This window comes from Sorex araneus, chromosome 5 (assembly GCF_027595985.1).
Source record: "Sorex araneus isolate mSorAra2 chromosome 5, mSorAra2.pri, whole genome shotgun sequence".
Lineage (NCBI taxonomy): Eukaryota > Metazoa > Chordata > Mammalia > Eulipotyphla > Soricidae > Sorex > Sorex araneus.
The window spans coordinates 85,393,593-85,411,711 of NC_073306.1; the positions used below are offsets into that span (position 1 = coordinate 85,393,593).

At 57.8% G+C, this 18,119-nt stretch overlaps 2 protein-coding genes across 2 annotated transcripts in view; one reads left to right on the forward strand and one right to left on the reverse strand.

The window, feature by feature from the left end:
- Nucleotides 1–322: 322 nt before the first annotated feature.
- Nucleotides 323–7,193, forward strand: UBE2Q1 (ubiquitin conjugating enzyme E2 Q1). Its single transcript, XM_055140146.1, has 13 exons — nt 323–818; nt 2,177–2,281; nt 2,447–2,551; nt 3,140–3,190; nt 4,725–4,865; nt 5,063–5,147; nt 5,305–5,365; nt 5,451–5,541; nt 5,628–5,686; nt 5,767–5,815; nt 6,016–6,111; nt 6,302–6,368; nt 6,707–7,193. Exons 1-13 carry the CDS (start codon nt 492–494, stop codon nt 6,736–6,738), a joined length of 1,269 nt encoding a protein of 422 aa, XP_054996121.1. The 5' UTR covers nt 323–491; the 3' UTR covers nt 6,739–7,193.
- A 1,870-nt stretch (nt 7,194–9,063) lies between these two features.
- Nucleotides 9,064–18,119, reverse strand: part of TDRD10 (tudor domain containing 10) — a 31,248-nt gene continuing 22,192 nt past the window's right edge. Inside the window, 8 exon segments of the mRNA XM_012935136.2 lie at nt 9,064–9,171; nt 9,285–9,334; nt 10,624–10,710; nt 10,713–10,789; nt 10,964–11,014; nt 11,016–11,107; nt 11,215–11,361; nt 11,876–12,118. Coding sequence (XP_012790590.2) covers nt 9,064–9,171; nt 9,285–9,334; nt 10,624–10,710; nt 10,713–10,789; nt 10,964–11,014; nt 11,016–11,107; nt 11,215–11,361; nt 11,876–12,118 — 855 coding nt within the window.

Sequence of the window (18,119 nt, forward strand, 5' to 3'; positions counted from 1 at the left end):
GCGCCCAGCGCGGCCGCCGCCGCCGCAGCAGGAAGCCGAGCGCCGCGCAGGGCGCCGCTGGGAGCACGCGGCGCGGTCACGTGACGGGGAGGCCGCCTGCGCGCGCGCACGCACGCACGCACGCACGACGTCGGCGCACGCGGCCGCGGCGCTCCCGGGGCCCCGGGGCCCAGGCGGAGGGGGCCCCTGACGAGCCGGGGGGCGGGAAAGGCGGCGCGGTCACGTGAGGGGGGCGAGCGCCGGGAGGTCACGTGAGGGGAGGGAGGCGGGGCCGCCGGGAGCGGCAGCGGGAGGCGGGGCGCGCGGCTTCCGGCGGCGGGGGGGGCGGGCAGCGGAGGGGGGGCCGTCCCGGAGGTGGCGGCGGCGCCATCTTGGCGAAGGGGGGATCAGGAAGTGCGGACCGCGGCGGCGGCGGCGGCGGCGGCGGCGGAGCCCGGAGCGGAGGCCGGAGGCTCCCGGCCCGCCGGCCCCGGAGCGGAGCGGAGCGGAGGATGCAGCAGCCGCAGCCGCAGGGGCAGCAGCAGCCGGGGCCGGGGCAGCAGCTGGGGGGCCAGGGGGCGGCGCCGGGGGCCGGGGGCGGCCCGGGGGGGGGCCCGGGGCCGGGGCCCTGCCTGAGGCGGGAGCTGAAGCTGCTCGAGTCCATCTTCCACCGCGGCCACGAGCGCTTCCGCATCGCCAGCGCCTGCCTGGACGAGCTGAGCTGCGAGTTCCTGCTGGCCGGGGCCGGAGGGGCCGCGCCGGGGGCCGCGCCCGGGCCGCAGCTGCCCCCGCGGGGCTCGGGCCCGGGCGAGCCCGTCCGCATCCACTGCAACATCACGGTGAGCCCCTCGCGTGCGCCCCGGGCCCGGCCGGCCGCGGGGGCCGCCCGCCCCTGCTCCGGGGTCACGCCGTGGCCGCCGCGCCGCCCCGCGCCCGGCCCTCGGCCCGGGGAAGGCGGGGGGCCGGGACCCTCGGCCCCCGAGGGGCGCCCCGGCCTCGTGCCCGCGCCCCCCGCCCGGCCCCTCCTCAGAGCTCCGGCCAGGGCCCGGCCACCTGTGGGACCCCCGCGTGCGCCTCTGGGGCTCCTCTCGCGGCGGGGGAGCCTGTATTCTGGGCCCGGCCCCTGCGCCGGCGGATGGGCCTCTCCCCTCCCGCGCCCGCGGGGCGTCGGGCCGGAGGAAACGGGTGGGGGGCTTTGCTCCCGGCCCCTCCCGGCCCCCGCTCCCCGGCAGGCTGGACTCCCCGAGTCGCGCCTGCCCGCCCCGTGCGGCTGCCCGGGAGGGGCGTCCTGCGGGGCCTGGCCCAGATGTCGCCGGGTGCAGCAGCTGGGACAGCCCCTGGTGGGGCCGGGGGCTCTGGGAGAAGCTCCTGCGGGACAGGAGCGGGAGTCGGGGCGCTGGCGCCACTTTCCCTTTCGGTCGCCGGGCCAGGTGGGTTTGCTGAGACAAGTTTGAGCCTGGGTGGGCCGGCTGAGCCGACAGGACTTGAGGTCCCTCCCTTCGCCACCTTCCCCGATCCTTCTGGAAAAGCCCCCTCCCCTGCAGGTCAGGGGACACCCCGGTCTGCCACCTGGAGCTCCCTGCCCTGAGCAGTGGGGGCAGAGCCCCATGGTGGAAGGGGGTGCGTGTCCTGAGGGGTCGCTGGCTGCTCAGGTTGGTCGCATCTCTCTGCCCTCCCAGCCGCCCTTGTCCCTGTGGGGACCCTGCTGGGGGCTCTTGGTTCGACCTGTGGCCCTGAGGGCCACGTTTCTGGCTCAAGAGTGCCCTTGTCCTCCCTCGCAACCCTTTCCCCTCTCCTCCGCTGCCCGCTTTCGTGAGAGGGGCTCTGCCTTTGCTCCGGGACAGTGGCCATGAGCTTCCCCTTCACGGAGGCTGGGTCCAGTCACACTCTCCTCAGATGGGGAATTGGAGAAGCAGAAAGTCGGAGGCCTCGGCCGATGGGGCGGGGGGCAGCTGCGCCCCGTGTAGTAGTTTGCTCAGCAGTAGCCGAGTGAGGTAGTGTTCTGGTCCCCAGGTCTGCTCAGGGAAAGGACCGGCGTGCAGGCGACAGGGGCCCCTGAGACCGTCTCCGGGCCGTGGGTTTGGGGGGTACCATTGGTTATCTAGCTGACCTGGGTTTCCATGGCGTGAGGGGAGTAGAGGAGGGCTCTCGGCTTCTCCCAGCCTCCAACCTGACGCACTCCCATCTCTCTCCTCAGGAGTCCTACCCTGCAGTGCCCCCTATCTGGTCGGTGGAGTCCGATGACCCTAATTTGGCTGCTGTCCTGGAGAGGCTAGTGGACATAAAGAAAGGGAATACCCTGGTGAGGGGCCTTGGTGTTGGGGTGTGGGTACATTTCCTCCTCTGAAGCTCATGGCACAAAGATATGGGTGGGTGAAGAGTGCTGTACTGTAAGACTCAGTCTTGTCCCTGGCCACCCTGGGGTGGGGATGGGGTATTTGAGGTCACGGTGGTCCCCTACCCCCAGCTCTTACAGCATCTGAAGAGGATCATCTCCGACCTGTGTAAACTCTATAACCTGCCTCAGCACCCAGATGTGGAGATGCTGGATCAGCCCTTGCCAGCAGAGCAGGTGAGAATGGGGGGCTTTGAGCCCTGTTGGGCAGGGTCATCTCACCTAAGATGATGGTTAAGCCATGTTCAGTGGATTCGTCAGCAGCTACTTGGACACCACCCGTGCCACGTACACACACACTATGACTCTCGGCCTTTTTCTACTGCAGATGAGTGAGGGCCTTGCTTTAGCTAGCCACTAGCTTCCTCTCTGCTCCCCAGACATGGGCTGTATTCCTCGTGTGGAGAGGGAGGGGACTTTTTAACTGTTGGTGTTAGCAGTAGTGGCCCTGAGGGCCGACTCAGCTGAGTCCCCTTGTTAAGAACCAAGAAACAGTCTGGGTAGGGTTCTTGGGAAATTCAAACGGGCTGGAGAGGCAGGATAACAGACGATCATTTTGCTTTTCTCTTGTTCTTTGGCATCTGATAGCTGGATTAGGCGGTAAAGTCATTCCCTAGGCTGTAGCATCCACTCCCATTTGGGTGGCAGAGGGCCTGGCAGCCTGTGGGCACAGCTTCCAGGCCTGTAGGCGCGGGAGTGGGTTAGAAGCTGCATTCGAGGAAGCTTCTCGGGCCCTGATTGCTGTCTCTTCCCTCCCCACTGCAGTGCACACAGGAGGACGTGTCTTCAGAGGACGAAGATGAGGAGATGCCCGAGGTAGGCGGCATTTGTGGGAAACCCTTTGGTCAGTGGCAGTCGGGCTCACTTCGCGCTGCTGCAGGCCAGAATGAGAGGGGGGACATGCTTGAGGACAGAAGACAGGGTTTGTGACCTGTGGAGCAGCCCTGTCATAGAGGGGAGTGCCACGCTGGGCCCAGGAGGCTGAGAGTGCATCTGTTCAGCTAGTCAGTGAAGTCCAGTCAGAGTCCTTTGAGATCTGAATGAGCATCCCCGTAGCTTCTGTCTTGAATGGGACATGCGTGGTCTTGGTTCATTGGAGGGAGATGTTGACTCTAAAGAGAGAAGGAAAGAAGGTAAAGGAGAGCTTTGCCCCAAGAAGGACTGCTCCTAGGGTAGAGTGCACTAACAGATTACTCCACCCAAATGGAGTGCGGAACTCTCCAGAATGGAGCACACTTCATCTTGCGAAACTGCGTTTTCTTGGTAGCAGAAGGGAGGGTAGTATCTCCACTGCTGTCTTGAAAGTGGGATAAAGTGTTGGTAGGTACATCAGTGTCAAATAATGATAATCTGATGCTCTGTTACTGCAGAATGTTATAGGTATATTCACGTCTGAGTCAGAATTTGGTTGTCTTTGTTTTGGGGCCATACCTGGTGGTGCTTGGGGAGCAGGCGGTGGAGGGGGACACGCAATGCTGGATCAAACCAGAATTTCTGCACTGAAGTCCACTTCATCCTAGCTCTGCTAAGGCTTTGGGGGGCCAGGAGGTGGGGAGATCACAAGCAGCAATGCTCAGGGTTATTCCTGGCTCTGTGCTTGGGGGAACCATATGGGATGTTGGGGATCAAACCTGGGTTGGCCATGTTCGAGGCAAACGCCCTGCCCGCTGTACCATCGCTCCAGCCCAGCTCTGCTAAGGGCTGTGCGACTGGGAAGGGAGGGCTTTCACTGTGCTGGACCATGGTGCTCTCTGTGAAACAGGCTTGGTGGTGCTGTGGAACTGTGCTCCTGAGTCGGGGGAGTATGTGTTCTCTGCTGTAGCCAGCAATAGGTGTCGGCTACCCTCCTCAGGGGCACGCACTGCTCGCTGGGACTCTGGCTCTGGCGCCCATCCGGGCCAGCTCTGTGGGACTTGAGTGGGTCAGGAGGTGTCTCTCCAGTCAGAGAGGCTGGCGAGGCTCCACACATTCCCCCCCCACACACACACCCCAACCCCATGTGCCAGGCCTGAGCCCCTTCCTGTGCGTGGTGAACTGCTTGCTCGATGGCTTGGTGGAGAGGGGCCCAGGTTTCTGCTCGTTCTCCTTTCCTGGGCTGCCTCCTTGGATCCTCAGGCAGGGTAGGGTCCCTGTCTGCTTTCCCTGGGCTGGTCTAGTTCTGCTGTTGGTTTGCCGAGTAGGTTTGCCTGGTGCCTACAGGGCTGGGTGTCCTGGGTGGGAAGGGCCCTGTGCTCACCAACCCTCCTCAGCACGTGGCCTGGAGTCACAGGCTCTGGGAAGGTCACTCACGGCCCCTCTCCCAGCCTGTATGGGTTTCTCTCCTCCCTCTCCCACCTCCCACCTGCCCCAGGACACAGAAGATCTCGATCACTATGAAATGAAAGAGGAAGAGCCAGCTGAGGGCAAGAAATCTGAAGATGATGGCATTGGGAAGGAAAACTTGGCCATATTAGAGAAAATCAAAAAGAACCAGAGGCAAGATTACTTAAATGTACGTGCCTTCTGGGGTGAGACTGGACTGGGGGGCAGAGCTGACCGGGGGGTGGTAGGCCAGCACCCCCCAACCTTGGGGTAAGATTGCTCTTGGGAGTGGGCTGTGATGGGCCTGACCTTGGCGTCCATCCCCTGCACGCTGCCCCATGAGTGGCGGCGCCTGTGGCTGAGCTGCACCTCGTCCCTCTGGTGCAGGGTGCAGTGTCTGGCTCGGTGCAGGCCACTGACCGGCTGATGAAGGAGCTCAGGGATATTTACCGATCACAGAGTTTCAAAGGCGGTGAGTTGACTTCTGTGGGGCCATCGGCGTGTCTCATAAGAGACACCAAGGTTCTGAGATACACAGATGTTTCGGGCTGCACCTGTCTGCGGGGGCACCTAGAAGCCTGGGTGCTGCGCCCCACCCGCCCCCTTAACCCTTCCCTCCGCTTCTCCAGGAAACTATGCAGTGGAACTCGTGAATGACAGCCTGTACGATTGGAATGTCAAACTCCTCAAGTGAGTGGGGGCTGGTGAGAGAGCCCCTGGGGTCCTCCGTGGGTGCCTGTGGTGCCAGGTGCTAAGGGCAGGCCCGTTGTTTCAGAGTTGACCAGGACAGCGCTTTGCACAACGATCTCCAGATCCTCAAAGAGAAGGAAGGCGCCGACTTCATTCTCCTCAACTTTTCCTTTAAAGTGAGACTTTCCTTTCTGTCACCCCTCACCCCCCACCTGCCCTTCTGGAGGGCGGCCCTTCCTTGACTGGCCCCTGTCTCCCCCAGGATAATTTTCCCTTTGACCCGCCGTTCGTCAGGGTTGTGTCTCCGGTCCTTTCTGGAGGGTGAGTGTCGGGCAGCTCCTGCTGTGGAGGGAGGTACGGGATCAGCTGCCTGGGCGCACACTGATGCCATTCCCCCGCAGGTATGTTCTGGGCGGAGGTGCCATCTGCATGGAACTTCTCACCAAACAGGTGAGCCTGTCCTTGCCCTGGCCTGGCCAGCGTTGGGCCGAGCCTCATGCTCAGCCCTGTGGGTCGGGTGAGAGACCCCAAAAGACCCTTTGACTCTGCCGGGCAGGGCCCGCCCCACTGACCCGGTCGCCCGGTAGCGGCTGTGCTGGAGCGGAGGCTTCTGTGGAAAGCCTTCCCGACCCTGCTTGTGCCATCCGCAGGGCTGGAGCAGTGCCTACTCCATAGAGTCTGTGATAATGCAGATCAGCGCCACACTGGTCAAGGGGAAGGCGCGAGTGCAGTTTGGAGCCAACAAAGTGAGACCCCAGAGGGAGCGGGAGCAGCCCGGGCTCGGGAGGGCACATGGTGGCCAAGGGGAGGCCGTGGAATCACTCCCAAAAGGACTCCCTGGGGATTGCCTGGGTGGTGGTGGGTGGTGACTGAAGGAAGGGCAGGGGCGTTAAGGCCACTGCTAACATGGCTGAAACGGTGGCTTCCTCTCCCCAGTCTCAATACAGTCTGACAAGAGCACAGCAGTCCTACAAGTCCTTGGTGCAGATCCACGAAAAAAACGGTGAGGCTGGAGCCAGCATCGGAGATTGGGACATTTGCCAGGCCTGAGGTTTCACTTCCTGCTAAATAGCAAGACCCCCTCTCCCTGCCTTCCTTGGTCTCATTAACATACCACCTGCCCCAGGCTCTCCGAAAACAGGCTGGAGAGATGGCTCCCCTTCCACAGTGCCCGGGGAAGCACGAAGGATGGGGTGCTGTGCCCCCCCTGCAGCAGTCTCAGCCTCTCCCTCCTCCCTCCTTCCTCCCCTACACAATGATCCCTTCCCCGACCGTCTGCAGGGCCTGGGAGCAGGGGCCACAGCCAGCTCTTCCTCACTTTGGTCTTGGCTTTCTTTGCAGGCTGGTACACACCCCCAAAGGAAGACGGCTAACCCTGGGGGCCGGCCCCCTTCTCCCTCCCCAGGCGCCACTGGACCAATTACCTTTGAATGCTGTATTTGGGTCTCACGCTGCCTCTGTGGTTCCCTCCCTCATTTTTCCTGGACGTGATAGCTCTGCCTATTGCAGGACAATGATGGCTATTCTAAACGCTAAGGAAAAACACACACACAGAACTGTCTCAAGTACTCAAGACCGACTCACAGACCAACCAACACCTGGCTGGAACCCTTGCTAGCAGGCATTCTTATAAAAGAAACTCTCGAGCCTCCTTCTATTGCTGGGAACTCAGCTGTGTTCCAGACTAGAGCCTCCTTACCTATGCTATGGATTTTTAATTTATTTTCTCTTATTTCATGTACACTGCTTTTTTTGGTTACAGTGTATGATGGATGTGTATGAAAAAAAATGTATCTTTGGGAAAACAATTACAGTTTGTTAATTTGAAGACCTGGTCTTGACTCATTTTTCTTTTGATTCCCACATTCTGCCCTCCCTCCCTGAGCCGCTGGGCAGTGGGGGGGTGGGGGTGCCGGGCCACTGAGGCTTTGGGAGAGGAGATGCGCCTGGCAAGGTGGACACACGTGCTCCCTGCAGCCTCTGGAGTGTGCAGCGCCCATGCCCTTGGGGACACAGCGCCGGGCCTGCCCGCCACGCTATAGTAGGCGGAAATGACCTTGTTTCTAGGACTGCTCTTCCAGTCAGGATGTTTGCAGAGTTCTAAGGAAAATGACAAGGCTAAGAGGCTGTTCGCAGAACTGCTCTGGCATGAATGGGTTTGGGGGCCTAAGTGTCTGCTGCGTGGTCGTCTCCTCAGCAACACTGACTGCAACACAACTGCGCGTTGGTTCCCTCCCTCTGGAAAAGTGGCTACATGGAGGAAGTGGAGGGTCATGATCAGTGGCTCCCTTGCCCCTCACCCCTCGTTTCATCTGGTCTTGGAAAGAACGGGGCACGGCTCTGAAGTTGCTGGTCTCGGAGAACTGCAAATCCTTCCTGGCCAGGCATGGCCCTCGGGTGGGCATCATTGGAGGGATTGGTTTGATCCATATGCCTTGTCCTCACCCTTCGGGGGGCTCAGGAAACTGCTGGCTAGGGGAGCACGGGGCCGGGTGTCTGCTGAGCTACCACACTGCTACTTCCTGCTGTTGGGAGGAGACGGGCACCCTCCTTCCTATGTGCTCACCGAGGGCCTGAGTGCCCTGAAGCACGGTGATGGCCAGGTGACTGACATACAAGGCCAAGATGGCTCAGCAAGGCAGCCTAGGAGCCTGTAGGATGCCAGGGGAGTTCTGGAATGTTCTGAGACTGCAACCTTCCATTGGCCGTTTCCCCCGGCCTTGCTGCTGTTCTAACTCCACACCTGTTCCATTAGGGGTGCTAATGTATGCTGAGGCGGAGGTAAAGAAGGAACCTTAGGGTAAAACTTGATCCATGGAGCAAAAATCTGGTTTTCATGGTCTGGGCTCTCTTGGACCTGCCACCAGTCCTGGCAGGAATGTAGACTGTTTTTTAGTCGTGTATTGTGGTTCTGATCTCTGTATTACGTATTTTGTAATGTATTTTTTCTCATCTACCAAAGGATGGAACAAATAAAATTATTTAAATAGTTTGGTTCTAATAACATTATTTACATAACGGAGCCTTTGTTCAGCCGACATACAGGGAGGGAACCCTCAGCTCCAGTGAGCTGGGTCACCGCTCAGAAATTTCGTTTTCTTGCTATACTCAACACTTCCTTTTAGTACCTTAAATTCAGGATTCTAAATGAAGTTACAAAGTATAAACTAAGTGGTCAAGGTCACATCATCCTGAACCAACTTTCTCTTCCGGGAGAAGGCAAGGAGAAGTGAAACTGGGGTCACCACCCCAAGCCTTGTGTCCACACAGGAGCCCCAGCCCCAGCCTGGAGCAGAGCGAGCGGGCAGCCCCGTGGGATGGGGAGCGGCGGGGGGCAGAGCTGGCTGGACAGCATTTGGCCACTGCACCGCAAGAACATGCCAACGTTTATTCATCAATTCACACCACAGCCATAATGTTTGTGATTCACGTGCTCATGAGAGGCTCCCCACCGAGTCAGCCGCGGGGTGCCTGGAGAGAAGCGAGAAGGGCCACTTCATTGGGCGCTCCTGAACTCTGCACTGCAGACGAGACACGGGGAAGAAATCCTGCCTGCCTTGGTTTTTCAACTAAAGGAAGTTTCCTTGGGTTCAAAGGCCTCCTGCATCGGGAAACTTTAAAGCCCAGGAGAAAGCAAGAGTCTGCTCTTGCATGAAAAACCGGAATGAAATTCGTGCTGGACGCCAGCGTTTCACCCCTCAGAATAAAGGGGGACACGTGGGCTCGACAGGAGTGTGGATCTGAGAGGATCCGGAGTGCCTGGCTCTTCCCCACGATTTAAATTCTTCAAACTTCAGGAGGTGTGGCTGAAAGGGAGAGCAAGTCTTAGGGGAGAGCAAGTCTTAGGGCAGAACAGCAGGTGTCCCCGCCCACCCTTGGATAGCTTTAGTCTGTGGGGGAGGGGAAAACATGCAGTTACCTCCAACCCCAAAGTGCCTGTGACTTTCCCTCTGAGGATACAATGGCCATCTGATGAGCACCCAGGACTCCGGCAAAAAAAAGGGCAACACCCCCTGGTCAGGCAGGAAGAGATGGAGGGGCCTGTGGGCAGGCATTAGGGTCTGTCTGTGCTGAGCCTTCAGTAAAGCACCGTTAGGGTTACAATGAGCCCAGGCAGTGCCTGTGTTCTCAGAGCTCTGGACTGCAGTGGAGAACACACCGGGGCTGTGAGCAATCAGGGAGAGCATCCTGCACGTCTTGCTCGGGGAACACGGCAGGGTGGGGTGCTGGCGAGAACCCACCTACTGCAGGGGATCTCCCCTTGCCTGGACCAGTCTCGGACACTGCCCAGGCCCATGAGACAGGCTGATCTAGGGCATCTTGGGAGCAGGGGAGTGAGGGCAGGGCTCAGGGAAGGACTACCTTGCAAACGGCTGACCCCCATCGGATCCCTGGCACTATGTGGCCCCCCCAAGTACCGTCGCGTGTGACCCCAATTCTTGCCCTGCCCCAGAAGACCTTGGCTCCTGCCCAGCAAGTGGGCCTCTCATGCTCTCACTCTCTTCATCCACAGGATGAGGAAAACTGTCCTGCCCTCTCTGAGCTGAGCTCACACATGAGGTGACACAGGGTGTGGGGCTGTTCTGCTCTTTCTGAGCCACCCCCACCCCAAGGGCCCTCCTGGAGCAGGGGCCACCTCATGCAATGGTCATGTCGGCCTCTGGGTGGCACCCTTGACCACTGAGCACAAGGCTTGGGGCGCAGTGGGGTGCTCCAGGAAGGTGCCCTTTCATCCCTGCATCTGCGGGGAGGACTTGGTCACACCCAGTGGGGCTTAGCGACTGCTGCTGGCCCCATGCTGGGGACACAAAGCAGGCCCTCCAGACTGTTTTCTCTGCAGTGGCCCTTCACCTCCTCCCACCCGGGGAAGCCTTCTTCCCATATTTACAGCTCGCCGAACCCCAGTCTTGAGAAGGGGAAGGGCCAGGGAGGGTGTGTCCATTTCAGGGACACCTAGTCCTGACTCGGACACTCTCTTCCTTCCCTAGCGGAATCCTTGTCTGCTGAAACCGCCAAACTCCGTGCAGGCAACAGGCGAAAGATGACTGAGTGGTTTGAAGCAGAAATGGAGGACAGTGGTTCCCCCCTTCCCGCTGCCTGGACAATTCAGCCACTGGCCGACACCTGGGGAATGCGGGTTCACGGAGCCCCACCACACAAAGAGCCAACACTAGCAGCTCTGCAAAGGGAGGCTCAGATGGGAAGAACCCTGAAGTGGGAGAGGGGGCACGCAGAGCCCTTTCCAGCCTGTCACCCACCAGGGCACTCGCCTTGCTCCAGCGCAAAGGGCTGAGTCAGCGGGGGGATGGTCCAGAAGGCGTCACTCTCCAGGCTGCGCGGGGAGCCATGGGGACGGTGGCCGTCTGGCCGAAATCGATGAACATGATCACGGCCCAGGCGCCCACCCGCTCCAGCACCCAGCACCTGGGGGGAGGCGGGTGAAGGGGGCGGTGCCCTGTGCCACGGCCGCCGGCCGCCAGAGTGAGAACCGCGCAGCAGTCAGGCCGGTCCTCGGGAGCAGGATCAGGAGAGGTATCCTTGATCAGAAAGCAACGGGGACAGGCCTGAGAGGCACTCGGCACCCCCCCATACGCCCACCTGTTCCAGGCACAGCCGCGGTCGCGTAGCTGCAGCCCGGCCAGGCCACGGCCCCGCGCCGCACCGCCTCGTCCCCAGGTACGGCTGCCGCTCCTCGGCCTCCGCCAGGCTGCTGGAAAGCGTCCGCATGTTCCTGTGCAGCGCCTGGTGGGCACACGGCTCGGCCTCCCGCCCCTCGCCCGGGAGGGGTGCCCCCACCCTCAGCCCCGAAGCCCAGGGCGGCGCGCGGCGGGGGGCGCCAGCCTGCGGACCTCAGCGATGCGCATGGCCCAGAAGAACCGGGTCTGGGGCACCGCGCTGGTGGCCAGCAGCCCCACCTCCCCGCGGGCGCTGCGGATGGTGGCCAGCCAGCTCGGGTCACGGAAGCATTCCCGCAGCAACAGCGCCAGGGGCAGCCCCTGCGGGGACAGCAGGTGAGCCAGGCGGCCGCCACGCCGCCCCCTCCCGGGCGGCAGGGGCTCGGCAGCCAGCGCCTGTCGTGATCTGGGGGCCGTGCTGGGCAGTGCCTCGGGACCCAGCAGTGCCAGGTGGCACCAGGTTTCAAGCCTCGGCTCCTGCACGCACAGCACGTGCACAGCAGGTGTCCACAGTGCAACCTTCCCCGACGCACGAGGGACACGATGACGCCTGGCACCCAGGGTCCCCAGGATACAGCGGTTGGGGGCTTTAGTGCATATCGAGGGATGTGGGTATTTTATTAACTTATTTTTTTCAGGGGGGGGCAACAAACTGGCTGTACTCAGGGATCACTCGTGTGGGTCTCCAGGGACACTGTGGTGCTGGGGGCTGACCCAGGTTTCCTGGCTCTCAGGCCTGTCAGGTATTTTATGGAGCCAGCCTGGAGAAATCTGGGTGTGGCGCCCCTGCTGGGAATTCCAGGAACTGCAGGTGTGCGGGTTTCCCAAGCTCAGCTCACCTCATCTCCATGGGGACTGCAAAGGGTGTCCTGGGTTTCTCAACTGTATGGGGGTCCCCGGCCCTAACAGTGAGCAGTGCACAAGCTGCAAAGCAGAAAGTGAAGTCCTGGAGGCACCCCTGCCTCCCGGAAAGTGCTGCCTTCTGAGGTAGGATGTGATGAACAGAGCGCTGCTGGCCAGGCCTCCAGGGCTCAGCCTCCAGCCCCTGGGGCAGCAGGAAGGGGTACTGGGCGCCCCTCTGCAATCCAGAAAGCTCTCAAGGGCACCAGACGGGGGCATTCCTGCACAGAGGGCCTGCAGTCAGCCTGCAGAGACACACTGGGGCTGCAGGTCTCACCCAGGCTTCTGGCAGACACTTCACCAGATGTCTCCTCTGCACCCTGGGGAGGAAAAGCAACGTACTCTGACTCTGCCAGTGGCACTGCACAGACTGGCGAGTGGCTCTCTGCAGGGGGAAAGTGGCAACCCCCAGATTCTGAGCTCAGAGACTCTGCAAGGACCACCGCCCCCACCCACCTCCTGCCACCCCCCAACCTGACCCAAGTGCTCCAGCCGGACTTAACAGTGCCGGTACCTGTGAGGTCACCAGGGGCCCCTCCTGCAGGAGGAACAGGAGACAGATAGGAAGGACATGCTGGAAGCCAGGCAGAGCCCCTGGGTCTGGCCACACTGCCTTCCCACCCCCCGCTGCTGCAAGGAAACACCCACCCCACAGAGCCAGGCCAGCACCCAGGACTCTGCCACGGGGCCCCTTCATGCCCTTCCCCTCCTCACACCAACCTGGTCTGCCCGCCTCTGGGGAGTAGCAGACTCTCGCCGCCTGAGCTGCCCTGTGCCCTCATCATTACCGGTGTCACATCCCTGCCCCTCTCTAAGGCTCAGTGCCACCCCCCCGGGACACAGCTCTAGCGGGGGACTCACCTGAGGGCCCCTGTGTCTGATCCTCCCACACACCCCACTGGCCCTCTCAGCTCCTTTCAAAGCCTTCCACACCGGCCTTCTCTACCCGCTGCCCCAGCCAGACACTCAGGCCAGATTCCTCCCTCCACAGCTCCCCACCAATGTACCAGTCGAGGGCCAGAGACAGCTCCAGGGGTAAGGTGCTTGCCTTGTACACGGTCAATCCAGGTTTGATCCCAGCACAGGAAAGATCCCTAGGTGCAGAGTCAGGAGTAAACCTTGACCACCACCCAATGTGACCCAAATCATACACTCCCCGCTCTAGTCAAAGAAAATGGGTTGGGCTTTGATTCTAGTTCCAGAGTGACCTCTTTGCTGTGGGCTGGTTACCATGTTCTGCCTGCAGGACCATAAAGCACCACTGCCGGCAGCTACAGGGGTGCCAGTTCACACAGGGCCGGCCCCGGGTTCCAGGCCAACCCTCTCCTGCGGAACCCAGCCACTCCCCCTGCAGACAGGGCACAGGGCACAGGGCAGAATATATATACATATATATGTATATAGTTCATATATATATGTATATATATAGTTAAGATCTGTCCCGTCCTGTCCCTTCCCCTCCCTCTTCCCTTCTCTTACTTCCTGTTACTCTTTGGACCACACTGGTAATGCTCAGGGCTTACCCCTGGCTCTACACTCAGGGATTACTCCTTGAAGTGCTCAGGGATCCATATGAAATGTCAGCGATCGAACCCGAGTTGGCCATGTGCAAGGCAAGCGCCCTACCTGCTGTACTATATACTATTGCTCAGACCCCCTTTTTCTCTTTCTTTCTTCCTTCCTTTCTTTCTTTCTTTCTTTCTTTCTTTCTTTCTTTCTTTCTTTCTTTCTTTCTTTCTTTCTTTCTTTCTTTCTTTCTTTCTTTCTTTCTTTCTTTCTTTCTTTCTTTCTTTCTTTCTTTCTCTTTCTTTCTCTCTCTCTTTTTCTTTCTTCCTTTTTTTCTTCTTTCCTTCCTTTCTTCCTTTTATTCATTCATGCTTTCTCATTTTGGGAGGGTGGAGGCAGTTTTGGCCAATACCTGGAGGTTCTCGGGGCTTATTCCTGTCTCTGCATTCAGGAATCACTCCTGGCAGAGCACAGGGGACCATATGGGGTGCCAGGGACTGAACTTTGGCTTTGTGCAAGGCAAGCATCTTCCTCATTGTATTATCTGCCAAGCCCCTTGTTTCTGAACAATTCTTTTCCCACATTCCAGGGTGGTTTGATGGCAGATGTTCCCACAGGATTCCATGGCTCTGCCTGCCCCATGTCCATCGCACAGATTCTCTCAGAAGCTTCATGTGGAGTGTCTGAGCTTTTTCTATACTGTGTGCCAGGCTGCGGCTCTGCAGCTTCCCCATTTGTGACATACAGGCACTCACTCATTCTGAAAAAGCACTTGGGAACTCCAGGACTTGCAGCCCCACCTGCCCGCTGCCTGCCCCCGAAACTGATCCTTGATGTTACCTTGGTTTTAAAGCTATCTGACTGCAAAATATGGCGAGATAAAACCTCTCCCCCAGAGCCATGATAAGACTCAATGGAACTGCTGAATACAACTTTCTTGGGGCCCTGGAAGTGGTTGAGAGGTTGACGTAGATGAAAGGAAGGAAGAAATATCAGTCAGCCTTGAGCAAGCAGAGCCCATGTGCTCTGCCTGGGGTTTTCTCAGAACTGCCAAGAAGCACAACACTGACAAAAGCCACAACTTGGGAGATGACGGTGGGAGACCCCAAAGCAGGGGCAGCCAAATGCGGCCACATCCTCCTGAACGCCCCTTCTGGCTCTAGGCACACTTGCTGTTAGGTTTGCTTCTGTGCTTATTGATTTTCAAGAAGTCTGATGTTTCAGGAGCCTTCTCCTTTGGTTTGACTTAAACATCTTTGTGTTCTAGGTCTGAATTAGGAGTAAGAGACTTGGGGGGTACTGTGCCGCCATCAGGTCACCCTGTACCTGTGGGGCGAGTGCATCAGCAGCCTGATGGTGCCTTCAGGCTTCCTGATACTCCAAAGTTGCCACTGTGCCTTGGTCAGACCCAAACAACTTGGGGCCAATTTAAGAAATTAAACGGCCAAAAGTTAGTTATGTGGTGGTCACACCCACAAACCACCTCTGGCTCAGCTATATAAAGCCACTTATTTGCCTTATTTTAGAGACCCATAAATAAATCTTAAAGGAGATCAAAAGCCACAGTTAATCTTGGACCCACCCATGGCTAAAAAGATGGGGTAAATTGGAGTGGGGCAGGTTAGTCCATCTAAGCAGAGCCCCCAGCAGCCACTTGCTTCCACGATCCAAAATTGCTGCCATACCCCTGGCCTGACTCCATTATTTCAGGATGGACCTCACCAAGATATAATCTGCTAAAAATCCTGTATGTGGGTTCTGTGACTGAAATCTCCAGGCTTTCTCTGAGTTGGGGTGGGCTTCTTCCCCCCACTTCCCAATACTCCTGGAAGCACTGGCAGCCACCCCCATGAACCAACTCCAGCGCCACCATGTAAGCTCTACTACCGGCCTTGTTCAGAGACCCACAAATAATTCTCAAAAGAGATCAAAAGTTTCAGTTAATCTTGGACCCTCACAGGCTGAGAAGACCCCGTTAAATCAAAAGGGGGTGGGGTCAGCCTGGTGCCCACCCAAGCAGAGACCCCGGCAGCTGTTTGCTCACACAATTTAAAACCGCCACCACACCCCTGGCCTGGCTCCACCATCTCAGAACAGACCACAACAAAACATAATCTGCTGAAAGTTCTGATCTGCGGTTTTGGTGACTGAAATCTCCAGGCTTTCTCGGGGTCAGGATGGGCTACCTTCCCACAACTCCCTGTACTTCCGGAAGCCTCGGCAGTTACATCCACACGTCAAAGCGGCCAGTGAATTGAAAAGCCACTCCAGCCTTACTGTCCAGATAATAATACTGAATGCCCTGAATAAACACCATGACCTCTTAGCACCTGTATTGCAAACCATAATGTATAAAAGGAAAAGGAGAGAAAGAGCAAGAAGGAAAGTATCTCCAATAGATGGAGGCTGGGGGGGGGGTGGTGGTTGTTGGGGGATGGTGGTAGGGAAACGCGACATTGGTTGTAGGAAATGTACACTGGTGGAGGGATGGGTGCTGGATCATTGCATGACTGAAACCCAATTATGAACATCTTTGTAATGGTCTATCTCATGGATATTTAATTAAAAACAATTTTTTTAAAAAAGTAATGTGGCGGGGGCTGGAGCAATAGTACAGCGGGTAGGGTACAGTACAGCCGCCTTGCATGCAGCTGACCCGGGTTTGATTCTCAGTGTCCCATATGGTCCCCCGAGTACTGCCAGGAGTAATTCCTGAGTGCAGAGCCAGGAGTAACCCCTGTGCATCTCCGGGTATGACCCAAAAAGGAAAAAAAGCAATGTGGCGTTCATGCCCAATTTAATCAGCCTAATCAATGGCTAAAAAATAGCAGTACTCCTGCATTAATAAATAAATAAAAAGAGTAAGAGACTTTCTGTAAAGGGCTGAGACAGGAACTTCCCGGGGCTCTGCCACACTGTCGGGCAGCCAGGGACCGGGCAAGGGCCCAGGAGGCCCCTCTACAGACCCATTCTCCAGGACTCTGAAATGACCAGTAGGGCATTTGTGTGCCATAAGTCACTGTTCTTTGGATTTTTCTCCCCAGCATCGGAATAGAACATTCACTCTGAGACTCAGCCCAGATGTAACTTTTCCTACAGCTCGGCTAGGTACGAGTAACTGGTCATCAGCATCAAATAGGGAAAGGACTCTGACCTTGGGACCAGGAAGCACCATGGGGACATTTCCTGGGATTTTCATCCCACCTTGTAGTGCTAAACTTAGAACTGAAGCACCCAGAGCACCAACAGCACAGACAAAGCCCAACAAAACGCTGCTCTCTCCACAAAGGGGCAGAAAAGGGGCAGCCTGACTGGACAGGAAACTTTTTTTTTTTTTTTTTTGCGTTTTGGTTCTGCACTCAGGAATTACTCCTGGTGGTACTCAGGAGACCATATGGGATACTGGGAATCGAACCTGGGTCAGTTGCGTGCAAGGCAAAGGCAAATGCCCTACCCACTGTGCTATCGCTCCAGCCCCAGGACAGGAAACTTCTAGATGCTGGTGCTCTGCTCCTCCTATACGATCTTTCCTACATATTCACAGACACATACGCCCCACACCCCTCATACACCCTCCCACACATGCCTGCACATGCACCCACCAGCACACTCACCCCACACCCACTCATATTCATACTCTCACATACACACACAGTCACATACTTGCACGGTCACCTACACACACACACTCACACTCTCCCACACAGTCCTATGTCCACAGAGACCAGTGGGAAGTCTCAAGTTCTGACCTCATGAGGCTTCAATGAGTCACCACAATACCACCAGCCTCTAATGTCACACAGGCTACGTAGGCAGCCAGGATGCCACCAACCCAGCCGACCAGCTCTGGAGCCCCCTCATGTGCTGGTGGTAACTGGGCCCCTCAGTGGTGGTGCCCCCAGCCCCTTTTCCCCGTCGGTGGTGTCCAGGAGCCTGCTGGGGTCATGATTCTCCACAGCGGTCACAAGCCACTGGCAGGGGTGTCTGAGGAGACCATCTGCAGACCACTGCGGTATTCAGGAGGTCCTATGGCCTCAGGGGGCTCAAGCAGTTTCTGAAATATACCCACCAGCCTCCCCTGCAGTGAGAACGCTACAGGATGAACTGACACCTGCTCCCCAGGGCAAGGAGGAGGAACGGCTGTGCTGCACCAAAAGTGACCTGCGCAGAGGCAGAGAGACACGGAGGCCACACAGCCACGACCGTGACCTGCTTCATCAACAGCCACATGCAAGCAAGACAACAGACACCCTCACCAAAGAAACGGTCTCAGCTGAAAACAGACTTCAAGATAACAGGTGGTTTAGGACTGGAATAAAAGTGAAAAGCACAGTAGTGGGCCAGAGAGAGAGTAGAGTGGGCAGGGTACTTGCTTTGCATAGAGCTGACCCGGTTTCATCCTCAGAGCCCTCCAGGAGTGGTCCCTGAGCACAGAACCAGGACTAAGGCCTGAGCACTACTGAGTGTGGCCCCCTGCCAAAAATAAATAAATAAATAAATAAATAAATAAATAAATAAATAAAAGGCACAGTAGATAAAAACCACAGAACTGAGTGAACAGAAAATAATCAGAGCTTGGAAGATGTGTGCTGAAAGTAGACTAGTCTAATAGACTGAACATGATGGCCACTTAATACCTATATTGCAAACCACAATACCCAAAAGGAGAGAGG

Coding starts and splice junctions, on each gene's coding strand:
- UBE2Q1 (XM_055140146.1), top strand. CDS start 492: ATGCAGCAGCCGCAGCCGCAGGGGCAGCAGCAGCCGGGGCCGGGGCAG. Junction 5,366..5,450: donor TGGAATGTCAAACTCCTCAA/GTGAGTGGGGGC, acceptor CCGTTGTTTCAG/AGTTGACCAGGACAGCGCTT. Junction 6,369..6,706: donor GCAGATCCACGAAAAAAACG/GTGAGGCTGGAG, acceptor CTTTCTTTGCAG/GCTGGTACACACCCCCAAAG.